Source organism: Mustelus asterias, chromosome 3 (assembly GCF_964213995.1).
Source record: "Mustelus asterias chromosome 3, sMusAst1.hap1.1, whole genome shotgun sequence".
NCBI lineage: Eukaryota > Metazoa > Chordata > Chondrichthyes > Carcharhiniformes > Triakidae > Mustelus > Mustelus asterias.
Window position 1 is genome coordinate 42,590,544 of NC_135803.1, and position 13,412 is coordinate 42,603,955.

The 13,412-nt window shown below is 43.8% G+C and overlaps 1 protein-coding gene across 1 annotated transcript in view; it reads right to left on the minus strand.

Annotated features, from left to right (window-relative positions):
• Positions 1-487: 487 nt before the first annotated feature.
• LOC144491802 (uncharacterized) overlaps positions 488-13,412 on the minus strand; it is a 173,829-nt gene continuing 160,904 nt past the window's right edge. Inside the window, exons 8-10 of the mRNA XM_078210097.1 lie at positions 6,267-6,390; positions 5,112-5,211; positions 488-612 (exon numbers count right to left, since the gene is read on the minus strand). Of these exons, the coding sequence (XP_078066223.1) occupies positions 488-612; positions 5,112-5,211; positions 6,267-6,390 (349 nt within the window). The remainder of the gene's footprint in view (positions 613-5,111; positions 5,212-6,266; positions 6,391-13,412) is intronic.

Sequence of the window (13,412 nt, forward strand, 5' to 3'; positions counted from 1 at the left end):
GTTCAATTGAAGCCCCTCCCAATGGAACAGCTCCTTTTTACCACAATACTGGCGCTAATACCCTATGAATTGAAACCCATTTCTCCCACATCAATCATTTCTCCCACATTGATCTTTGAGCCACATATTCAACTCTGATGTTATTTATCCTATTTGTTTGAGGCTCGGGTAACAATCTAGAGATTATTATATTTGTGTTTTTTTAAATTTAGCTCTTAGCTGCTCATATTCCTTTAACAGAACCTTAGTCCAACTAGTACCCATGTGCACCATGACAAATGGGATCCTTCCTCTCCACTTCATGCTCCTCTACAGCCCCAAGGCTATGTCCTTAACCCTGGCCCTGGAGATGGAATGCAGCCAACGGGACCCAGACTCTTAGCTGAAGAGAACAGTGTTTATCTCCCCAATTATACTGTGCCCTACTACATTCCTTTTCACTCCCTCCAATTGAATGGCCCCTGTACCTTGGTACTGTGATCACTTTTTAAAAATCCATCTTGTTCTCGTCGACAGAGGCTCCAAGAACCTCAATCCCGTTGGAGTGAGGCTCCTCCAAGGCTATCTTCTTGATCCCCGTACCTGCCTCACTCGCAGTCACACCCTCCTGTCCTTGAAGATGGAGCAAATCTGACATACTTAATCTAAGGGTTCTGATCACCTCCTGGAAGAACAAGTGCCTGGGTAAGGTGTTGAAGCTTGGCGATGTGCTTGCTGCGGATCAGACTGGCGTCCACCAGATTCCACATTCTAAAGCTGAAATTCATCACATTCTCTATTGAAATTTATTCAACCAATTAGGGGCAGGATTTTACGACCTCGCTCAAGGGAGAACGGAAATTCCCGGCTGAGGTCAATGGACAATTCTGCTGTCTGCCCCTTGCCCGCTCCGATTCCGTGGCAGGCCAGGCGGTAGAATTCCGGCGCTGGTGTTTGTAACTGTTAGTGGGGCCTGAAATGGAATGTCAACAATAAACTACAGAGCCTTTCCAGCAGACAGAGCGGGGTAACTAGTGCGACATTAGTGGGATTTGAAATTGACGTCATATGAAATTGCTCAAAGGTCTTTCAGCAAGCAGAGAGAACACTCGCCACATGAGCCCCAACCCAGCAGCAACCCCAGCCCGAGCATCCCCCCGAGCCCTTGCACCCTTGAAGGCTCCCCAACCCAACTTGCACCATGGCAGAGGCTGACCTGCCCTTTTGCACCCTGGAGGTTAGTGCTGAACAATACTCAGATCCTCACTTACCCTCGCAACCCATGACGCGTGGTCCACACTTTAAGGAATCAGTAGTGATTTGTGCTTGCATGGCTTCCCACGTGGGAAAATTCCAGGGGGGCGGGGGGGGGGGTGATCGCATGCTAAACCCACTAATGAGACTGAAATCAAGTCAATCTCATGCTAATTCGCCTAGTGGTTTTTCTGGGTGAGATCAGGTTTGCACCAATGGAAAGGGACTGGGAAGCAAGTAATTTTCCCAAATTAGCTCGATCTGCGCCAGGCACAACACGGCCAGAAAATCTCAGTCTTTGGGCAGGATTTTATGGCCTCGCTCATCCCGAAACCGTAAAATCCCACCCGAGGTCAACGGACCTTCCCGTGCTCCGCCCCTCACCTGCTGCGATTCCTGTGCCGGGCAGGACGTTAAAATCCGGCCTATATGTCTGGATCCAGAGTCAACTCCCAATTTTTCGAATTACATAATTCCCAGATGTTTGGTGTGATTTCTTATCCTGAATGTATTCTTGAGAGATTAGAAAATTAATCTGCACTCTAGACAAATGAAGTGCCCAAACATGTTAAATAAATGTCGATGCACAGTTGAAAGAAAGCCTCTGAAAGAACTTTTGTCCTGCTTTCTTTCCCACCGAGTCTCTCCTTCCTATTTAAATTAAACCATACATCATATTGTATTGGTATCTCTGGAATTATTGAGTAACTAGCATCATGCAGTTGGAACCTTAATCATCAAGAATGTATCAGTTGTTTTGATTTATGTACAAATTATTTAAAGTTGATAAGAAATTCCAAATTCCTATCAAGAGAGTAATCTGTGGATTAAATTAAAATGTCAATTGATTTATAGACCCTGTGGGCGGGATTTTATAGCCTCGCCCGGGCAAGATCATAAAATCCCGCCCAAGACCAACAGAGATTTCCGTTCTGGGAGTTTCGACCTAGAATCCTCAAAGCAAAAGCGTAGGGCTGCTTGTTTAGAAGGAATACATCCAGTATTGTTTGCCCAACATTTTCCACATTAGGATCTTACCAGTATTGCTCTGTCAAATAATTTTAACAAGAAAGTAAATGTGTGCGTACAGTGTTGTATATCCAATAAAATCTAATATAGATTATTTGGGTATTTTTAGAGTCCCTTGACAACGCAATTTCAGTAAGGAGGTTACAGGACTGAATTACAGCCAACTGTTGTTGAGCTGCAAGAGAGAAACAGCTAACATTTCACCAAGCTGTTCACTTCCTTAAGATGCAGAACACTCCTCAATGCCACCTCAATCGTTTGGCACACTTAAGCAAAGGACAGAAGACTGTTCCATAAACAGGCACACACTGTGTGACTTCAATACTGCATTTCAACGTCAGGCAAGGCCACTGCATTTACATTCTCAGCAACTTTCTTACTCACTGGGGGCCCCAAATAATTTATTGAGGCAGGGGAGGTATTTTCTTGGGCTGGTGGGTGAAGGGGGGGGGATATGGGGAAGGGGTGTAAAATTCAAGGCCGAACACAGATCAAACCATATTTCGCTCTCTTTTAATTCTGTCAGAAATCCTGGCTATTCAATGGTGAATCCACAAGACATCTCCAGAAAAGAAAAAGTAGCCTCTATGACAGTGACGATTTCTGTCTTCCATTTCAGAGTCTGGACCACGAAGTCCAGTAAAGACAATGGGGACAATTTTTACAGACAAGCCCAGGGGTGTTTGGATGCATCCACAGAGATCCTGACATCATCCTACTCATTTTTGGGTTTCAACTGGGCAGGTTGGGAGGTGAGTAGACAACCCCCTTGGAGCTGTTGGGCTAGTTAGTTATACATTCTATTAGTTAGGTAAGTACTGTTTTAACCAAGCGTTCTGGCTCTAACCAGTGAACATATTTCCTGAGCTGTCACCAGGACCCATCAGGTGAGCATATAGTAGGGAGTGCTCCTTCAGTGGAACTGACAGGCCAGGAAGCCTTCGATCGATGAAATTGAAGAGTTCCAGCCACGGCCAGGCGGTGGCAGACTGCAGCTTTCTTTCTCAGAGAGTCTTTTTCACTGCTTGACAGGTGATTGCTAACTTCTTGGTCATCACTTCACCCGACACACTTCACTCACCTTGAACTGCAATTTCCATCTGTCAGCCATCACCACAGCATGGGAGCAGATTGTGTTGGTCTACCTTGCACCTCTGATAAGGAACAAGAGGAGCAGCAACATTAACATCACCAGCTGCATTCTCCTCAGCCACATTTCCCTCCTCAAGGCTGAAGGGATGGACACAGAGATCAACCTCCAAGTAGGCAGGATCCCCAATGTAGGGTGTACAGACAGAGGATCAGCTCATCTTGATACGTGTGAGCTCCAGTACCTCAGCTTTCAGAGCAGATCACGACAATCTCCTGACCAAGTCCTCCTTTCCAGTGGACCAGGAGCTTATGCATTGCCAGTGGGTGTCAAGGTGGCTGTCATTGGAAAGCCTTCACCTCTTTACGTCTCTATGTAGTTATGCATGCACAAGAGGTGCATTCTGCAAGGAGAGCAAGCAGAGATGTGAGTGTTGGAAATGGATGGCGTGGAAAGGAGGGAGGGTGACTGTGAGGCATGGGTGTGAGAGAGCAATGAGAGGAAGGAGGAATGGGAGTGTGGTTGTTCATGTGGGTAGACTGAATGTGAGGTGCCAGGGAAAGGAGCTGCAAGATATGTTACCCTGAGGAGAGCTGTGCAAGAGAATGCGAGGACAGTCAGAGTGTAAGGCTTAGCTCCTGAAAGTGTTGTGCTGCTCACCTTTCCCACTCTTTTGAGGTTCTGGATTCTCTTGGTACACTGTCTCCCTGATGGAAGGACTTGATGGAAGGACCTGATGGAAGCTTCTCTTGCTGACTTTCGTGGCTTTTTCCATCCATGCCTGTTTGTTTGGAGAGGCTGTCCTTTTCCTTCTGTCCTTGAGAGAGATCACCCCACGGCAGTCCCTCAGACCCAGCAGCACAACCTGCAGCTAAGAGTGAGACACCTCAGGAACAGCCTTCCTGGGTCTCCTCTCCACTCCTGTGGTTGCTGCAGCCTCAAAGTTCTGTGCTCAATTAAGCTTTTTAGAATTGTGTCAGGGTCCCTTTAATTAGAAATCTTTCCTTTGACAGGTCTGCACTGGATGTTGATCAGGAAACCTGGTTTCTTGACCCACAAATGGTCCTTCAGTTTGGCAGGGCTAAGTATTGAAAATTACATCCAATGTATTGTTGTGAACTTGATTATTACAGGTGGCATGATGGCACAGTTGTTAGCACTGCTGCCTCACAGTGCCAGGGACCCGGGTTTGATTCATGGCTTCGGGTCACTGTCAGTGTGGAGTTTGCACATTCTCCCCATATCTGCGTGGGTTTCCTCTGGGTGCTCCGGTTTCCTCCCACAGTCCAAAGGTGTGCGGCTTAGGTGGATTGGCCATTCTAAATTGTCACTTAGTGTGAGGGGAGTAGCTAGGGTAAATGCACGGGGTTATGGGGATAGGGCCTGGGTGGGATTGTGGTCGGTGCAGACTCGATGGGCTGAATGGCCTCCTTCTGCACTGTAGAATTCTATGATTCTATGATATGATATGATTCTATGTTTGAAATCCTAAAACTCCCAATATTAGTGTCAACATTTGAATTCAGTGACTCTGACAGATGAAGAAATGATGAAGGACGACTTATTACAGTAATGTAACAGTTGGCTACTTTTGTTTCTGCTAATGAAATTATATGCAATGAAATCACTCTTTCAAATCCATGCAATCATACTTGTTCGTTAGTTTGTCCCAAGTGCTGATAAATGAACATTTCTTCCATTTTTGAGCCAGGATGCAAATACAATTCAGGGTTATCAACTTACGATAGAAATAACTTACCAAGTGCAACAGTACCCATCAGGAAGGGTGTTCCGATACTGGAGAAATCGTTGATTATTTCCTGATGGACCTCGGAGCCTACGACAAAGGTCACAACTACCTGTAAAGAAGAAAACAGAATTGTGCAAATGGACTAATCAACATGATACAATGGGCCGAACCTTCCAGCCCTGTCAAAGCAGATTTGGGATTGGGGTTGGGGCTGGGGATATTCTGGGGGTGGGGGGAGTGGGGGGAGCAGTGAAATAGTGAATAGCCGTGTTGGGATAGCTACCTGACCCATTCCCGTCACCAGGACACTTTACCAGGTGCAGACTGGGAAGTCGATCGGTTGCCCTCTCCACAAAGGCAGGCAGCAAACTGACATTATCAAGGCCCCATGAGGGGTGGCTTTGTGGTCTTATTGGCATTTTTTACAGCAGAGCATCTGCCTGCCTAGTCCAAGACTCCTTGTACAAAAAGGGGGTTGCATTCACAATAGGTTGAAATTTGTGCTGAGATCAATCTACTTTTTTTGTATTCATTCATGGGACATGGGCGTCACTAGCTGGAGGGCGTTCATTGCCCATCTCTAGCTGCCTGAGAGTCAACCACATTGTTGTGGCTCTGGAGACCAGTTAAGGATGGCAGATTTTGTTCCCTGAAGGGCATTAGTGAATCAGATGGGTTTTTATGACAATCGACAATGGCTTCATGGTCATCAGTAGATTCTTAATTCCAGATATTTTTTCTTGAATTCAAATTCCACCACCTGTTGTGGTGGGATCCAAACCCTAGTCCCCAGAACATTAGCTGAGTTTCTGGGTTAATAGTCTGGCGATAATACCACTAGACCATTGCCTCCCATGTAAAATCTACTCTTGCTAATTCGGGGTAGATAGAAGCAGGCTGTTTTCAGTAATTGGTGGGTGAGGAATGAGAGGCTAGAGATATCCGATAACATGCCAGAAATTTAATGTCAACACATTTTCACCTGAGGAGAAGAATTTCAAAACCCAAGATATATGTAATAGGAATTACCAGGTTGAGTCTGATATCTGTTTACTTTTGTCTTTCACACATAGGAATTGATGAAAAGAATTCATTTACAAAAGAACATTTTAAAAAATGCATTCTGTACATGTTTAGACCAAAGTTGCAGAATATTATACTCACGGTGATGATTAACAGAGTCCCTTTTGCCAGTGTCAAAATGGATGTGATTGGCTGTATAATAGCTTGAGCCAGAATAATTGCCAAAGACAAGACCCACGTGAAGAATGGAATGACATAGACATGCCTATGATTAAAATAAAAAGTTTTTATATAATATTGGAACAAAGAAAAGTACAGCACAGGAACAGGCCCTTCGGCCCACCAAGCTCATGCTGATCATGATGCCCTAACTAAACTAAAAAAAAATCTGCCCTCACTTGGACCATATCCCTTTATTCCCTCCCTATTCATGTACACATCCAGATGCCTCGCAAATGTTGCTAATCTGCCTGCTTCCAATTCTTCACAATTCTTCACAGTAGTGTCAAACAGAGAGGAGTTACCTCGGACTGAGGTACTTCAACATTCAGTGCCGGCATGATTTCTAATTGAAATAAATGACCTGGATTTAGAGAATTGAATACAAAGCGGTAAGATTAGCAGAGCATATCGTCTTAGGTGGGGATGGCGGGCAGTGGAATTGGAAAGGGTGGGTAGATATTACAAAATGGGGCTCATTTGAACCTCAAAAAATGTACAGGTTTGGTTTGGGTGCACGGGAGGTTAAAAAGTGAACAATCTGAAACAGAACTAAATCTCCCTCCAATCTACGCAATTCCAGGAGGGGGAAGTGTGGAGGAAGGTACCTAATCCACTCAGGAGGTGTTCCGCGGAGTCACTGTGACATTTTAAGGAGGCTATGTTCCTTCATTCAACAACGATTCTATTTTTAACCAGTTGGCTGTTTTTTTTCAGTCAGGCTGGTTGTTTAGGGGGTGGGGAGGGAGCTGTGTGGAGCCGGCATGGAACCTACTGAACAAATGTCAAAAATGCTGTAGAGTTAAAAACTGCAAAATGTTTTGGAAACCCATACTTCTCTGTTTCCCATCCCTCCTCAGACAGAATGCGCCTCAGAGCCAAGTACCTGGCCAATGCATAAGTGAGCAGTACAATGACAGGCAAAACTCAATGCTGACAAGCATAAGGTGCTAAACATAAAAAAGGAAACATAAGCAGCATGCAAACTCTCCGAATAATAATGACCTAGGTAATTGGTGAAGCTGAAAAACAAGTCTTTTATCCAACCATAACAAAGCAACAATCAATGCCAACACTATGCTGAAAGACATGACCAAAACAATAGAACAGAAACCATAGGAAGTAAAGGTCAAGCAGCAAGTTTAATACTGTGCCTGGTGCTGGTTGCTAAGAAACGAGAGAGTTTCGAGTGCTGGAGGCAGTGCAGAGAAAACCCGTAAGATTGATTGTGAGTGTTTTGGTCTGAGTTACGGAGAAAAACTGCATGGACTTGGGCTTTTCCCTCTGGAAAGAAGGCACTCGAGAGGTGATCTTTAGAGATACAGGATAGTTACAGATGTAGGAAAAGCCCAGAGGATTTGTTTTAATTGTGGGTGCAGAACGAAAGGACGCATATTCAAATGAATAAAAGGTCACTTTCGGACTGATATCAAATCTTCTTTTTCACATAAACAGTATTTAGGTATGGCATAAACTTGCAGTTAGGGTACAGGGGGAGGCAAAAGTCCGGGGATAATGTAAAAACAAATGGATATTAAATGCTGAGTCATTAACATTGCTACATGGATGAATCAAGATGGGTCAAATCGACTTCCTCAGCTGCAATTAAGGACTGAATTCCACCAACAATTTTACATCTCACAATCTTACATCTTACAAACTCTGACAGAATTATAAAGCCATTGTGCTTTCATCATTTGCTGCATTTTTCACAATGAATGTTGAATAAGACCCTAAGATGTAGGAGCCCATTCAGCCCATCGAGCATGCTCTGCCATTCAATGAGATCGTGACTGATCTGATATGATAATGATATGAAAATCAAACATAACATAGAATAGTTACTGGAGGCTGGACTCCAGAATCCAGGCTCCAAACACAGTGGGCAGGATTTTACTGCCTTGCTCGAGCAAGACTGGAAAATCCCACCCGAGGTCAAGGACATTTCCATTGTCCGCCCCTTGCCTGCTCCGATTCCGATGGGGTAGTAGAATTCTGGCGAGAATCTCAGCATCTACCATTGTTGCAGTGGGGGTGGGGCGGTTCACAAAGGAAGCTACACGTTAAAGTGAGGCTGCTTCAAACAGCTATGATTTTCTCTGGAATGTTCAAAACACGACTAATGCAATTTTGACTTGGTAACAGAAGGTCTAAGCTCACTAGAATCCGTTGGAGAGGTAGGAAGCCCTTTTGAAGATGTAAGTAACCATTTGGGATATGACCCCCAAGTCACCTTTGGGGAGGTACAGTGCCCTTTGGAATTGTTAAAAATAATCATAAATGTGCATAAAAAGTAATTATATCATTGAAACTGTTAACTTCAATGGAGCTGTCAACTTAGTCAAAAAGTACTATAAAAAGAGCTCTCATAAGGAGCTGCCAAGATGCTAAGGCATTTAAAACTCCTGCACTTTGAATAATTGAAACAAAAAACTGCTTGCAGTGTTAAAAACAAAATGCTTGTTATTTCACCCATTCTTTTTGATTTGACATGATTTGATTTATTATTGTCACACGTATTAACATACAGTGAAAAGTATTGTATCTTGCGCGCTATGCAGACAAAGCATACTGTTCATAGAGAAGGAAACGAGAGAGTGCAGAATGTAGTATTACAGTCATAGCTAGGGTGTCGAGAAAGATCAACTTAATGCAAGGGAAGTCCATTCAAAAATCTGACAGCAGCAGGGAAGATGCTGTTCTTGAGTCAGTTGGTACGTGACCTCAGACTTTTGTAGCTTTTTCCCGATGGAAGAAGGTGAAAGAGAGAATGTCTGGGGTGCATGCGGTCCTTAATTATGCTGGCTGCTTTGCCGAGGCAGCAAGAAGTGTAGACTGAGTCAATTGATGTCTTTTGACATAAATCTGAGTGTTGTCATTGCAGGATTAATGCTGCATGACTGATTTCACAACCTTTCATTATCACAGTGGGGTGCTAATCATGCAGTTTAATTAACATTTCAAGTGGTTGCAATCTCTTTGAAGTGGGTTTTATGAATTCCAATACTGGTTTTCAGAAGGAATTAAAGGAAGTTATATGTAGTGAATATTTTTTATATCAATTAGGGCGTTGATTTTTGAAAAGAAAAACTTGGAAGTTGTGGGCAGAAGTTAAATTCCTCAATGCAGCAGAAGGTTCCACTAAATCCCATAGAAGTCCACCTTCAATACCCAGAGCGAGCAGACCTAACAGGTGTAAGCTGTACATATAAAATTCCTAAACACAAGTCCTTAAAAAAGCACTGCAGTGATCAGAAATTTTCATTTAAATCGCTGTCCTGCTTCTGAAAATAGTCTAGCCATGAATATGAGATTATAAAAAGCCTGATATGTAATTTACACTTCACAAAAAATACACCGATTATTCCGTGAGTCCATTTACACAGTGCATTTTGATGATCCTCCCTGATACCTCACTCCATAGCTTTATTCATCTTGGGCAAAAAGGTTTCATGATTTCCTGCCTTATTCCCAACTATCTAAATGTTAATCCGAGTGATTGATGCTTTGCAGCAGTTTTATTTTGTTTTGCCAATTAATCTCATCAAGTTTTCATCATATACACAAATTCGGAAGAATGATCCCATTAGGTACATTGCTGCCGAGTTACTTCATACAATTATGCAATACTCTTCTGCTCCACGCAAGTCCAAAAAATTGTCTTTTCAAATGCTTATGCCAAAATTGACTCGCGGCAGGACCAGAATTTTACCGTCCCGCCCGCCACGGGAATCGGAGCAGGTGAAGGGCGGACCATAGAAAGGTCTGTAGACCTTGATGGGATTTTACGGTTTCAGGATGAGTGAGGCCGTAAAGTCTCACCCCATATGTCAGTGCAATTTGTTTTTAAAATGAATGGTTACCTAAAATCTAAAATGGCTGTCGTCTGTACAACTTTTTTTATCATAGAATCCCTACAGAGCAGAAGGATGCCATTTGGCCCATCAAGTTTTGTACCACCAACAATCCCACCCAGGCCCCATCCCTGTAACCCCATGTATTTACCCTGCATTGAGGAGCAATTTATCATGGCCAATCTTTGGAGTGTGGGAGGAAATTGGAGCACCCAAACGAAACCCATGTAGACATGGGGAGAATGCGCAAACATAGGGTGGCATGGTGGCTCAATGTTTAGCACTGTTGCCTCAGAGCACCAGGGACCTGGGTTCAATTCCGGCCTTGGGTCACTGTCTGCGTGGAGTTTGCACATTCTCCACATGTCTACGTGAGTTTCCTCCGGGTGGTCAGGTTTCCTCCCACATTCCAAAGATGTGTGGGTTAGGTTGATTGGCCATGCTAAATTGCCTCTTACTGTCAAGGGGATTAGCAGGGTAAATACGTGGGGTGACAGGGTACGGCCTGGGTGGGACTGTTGTCAGTTCTTGCTTGATAGTGCAGAAGCAGGCCATTCAGCCTGTCAGGATTTTATGATTCTACGATTCCACAGTTACCCAAGGCCGGAAATGAACCCAAGTCCCTGGTGCTATGAAGCAGCAGTGCTAACCCCTGTGCCACCATGCCGCCCCTGTAGAATGTAGCAGCCTTGACACTGTTTAATTGCTTTCTAAACGCAACATTTTAAAATTGCAAATCTGGTCACAATTTAATAATTTATAGAAAGAATGTAATTTTGATAGTACCCCTTAACTATGCAAAATACAACAAATACAATGAACAAATTTGAAATGCAGCTACAGATGTTGGGTTGGCAAATGGAATGCAAGAATTTGTTTTTATTAATTGGCAGGACATGGGCATCGTTGGCAGGCCAGCATTTATTGCCCAACCCTAGTTGCCCTGGAGGGCAGTTGAGAGTCAACCACATTGCTGTGGCTCTGGAGTCACATGTAGGCCAGACCAGGTAAGGACGGCAGAATTCCTTCCCTAAAGGATATTAGTGAACCAGATGGGTTTTTCCGACAATCGACAATGATTTCATCGTCATCAGTAGATTCTTAGATTTTTTTACTGAATTCAAATACTTTTCACTGTATACTAATACATGTGACAATAGTAAACCAAATCAAATCACTTCCACTATCTGCTTCAAGAAGACAACCATCATCCCGGGACCAGAGAAAAGCCAGGCAGCGTGCCTTAATGACGATCGTCCGGTGGCTCTGACATCAATCATTATGAAGTGCTTCGAAAAGCTAGTCAATGCATGAATCAATTCTGGCCTCCAATATTGCCTGGATCCACTCACTACATGTCGCCTACCTCCGCAACAGGTCCACAGCAGATGCCATTTCCCTGGCCCTGCACTCAACATCTAGATAACAAAGACACCTATGTCGGACTCCTACTTATCGACTGCAGCTCAGCTTTCAACACCATTATTCCTATGAAACTCATCTCCAAATTCTGTGGCCTGGGGCTCGGCTCCTCCCTCTGCGACGGGATCCTGAATTTCCTAACGCACAGACCGCAATCAGTAAGGATAGGCAACAACACCTCCTCCATGATAATCCTCAACACCGGTGTCCCACAAGGCTGTGTCCTCAAGCCCCTTCCCATACTCCTTATACACCTATGACTGTGTGGCCAAATTCCCCATCAACTCGATTTTCAAGTTTGCTGATGACACCACCGTAGTGGGTGGGATCTCAAACAATAATGAGACGGAATTCAGGAAAGAGATAGAGAACTTGCTGAACGGGTGTAACGACAATATTCTCTCCCTCAGTGTCAACAAAACAAAGGAGATAATCATTGACTTCAGGAAGCGTAGTGGAGGACATGTCCCTGTCTATATCAATGGGGACAAAGTAGAAATGGTCGAGAGCTTCAAGGTTTTAGATCACCAACAACCTGACCTGGTCCCCCCATGCCGACACTATAGTTAAGAAAGCCCACCAACGCCTCCACTTTCTCAGAAGACTAAGGAAAATTGGTATGTCCATGACAACTCTCACCAACATTTGCAGATGCACCATAGAAAGCATTATTTCTGGTTGTATCACAGCTTGGTATGGCTTCTGCTTTGTCCAAGACCGCAAGAAACTACAAAGGGTTGTGAACGAAGCCCAGTCGATCACTCAAGCCAGCCTCCCACCCACTGACACTGTCTACACTTCTCGCTGCCTCGGAAAAGCAGCCAGCATAATTAAGGATCCCGTGCACCCCGGACATACTCTCTTCCGCCTTCTTCCGTCAGGGAAAAGGATACAAAAGTCTGAGGACACATACCAACCGACTCAAGAACAGCTTCTTCCCTGCTGCCATCAGACTTTTGAATGGACCTACCTTGCACTGAGTTGATCTTTCTCAATACCCTAGCTATGACTATAACACTACATTCTGCACTCTGTCCTTTCCTTCTCTATGAACAGTATGCTTTGTCTTCATAGTGCGCAAAAAACGATATTTTTCACTGTATACATGTGATTATAATAATTCAAATCTGTTGTGACAGGATTCGAACCTGGCTGCCCAGAAGATTAGTTGAGTTTGTGGATTAATAGTCTAGCAATAATACCACTAGGCCATCGCCTCCCTTTTAATGCAACCCATCACGATTTTTTTTCAAAATTGGTTAATCATTGAGTTTTAGTTGAATCTTTTTATCTCACTGCCTTTCAAAATTCTGCAAAGCTGGATGAAATCTCAGATGAATGTCAGCAACATATCAATTTTATTGCGGATGCAGCAACTTTCACACTATTCAGTCATTCAAATTTTATGCACGTAACTTTATACCAGCAAAATCCTTTTTCCTCTGACTTGAACCATAACTGAATACTCAGGAAGCATTCACTTTTATTATTGCATTTGCACGCATGCATCAAACCTTGGATTATATATACAGCTTGTAGAGTGCAGCAATGTTGAAATCAAAGAGTATGGTGCAGTGTTAAGGGCGGGGGAGGGTGGAGTTTGACAATGTCATCTTTTATTCAATAAGTTCCCAATCTCAGCAGTGACTTTAGAAGAGAACAAAGCCCAGGAATGTCCAGGCAAAGAGGAAGGAAATCCTGAAAGGAAATCATCCTGGTTTTAAAAATGCAATCAATTTCAAAAGCAGAATGGAAAGAATCCTCAAAGAAGCATAGGTGACCTTATCACTGC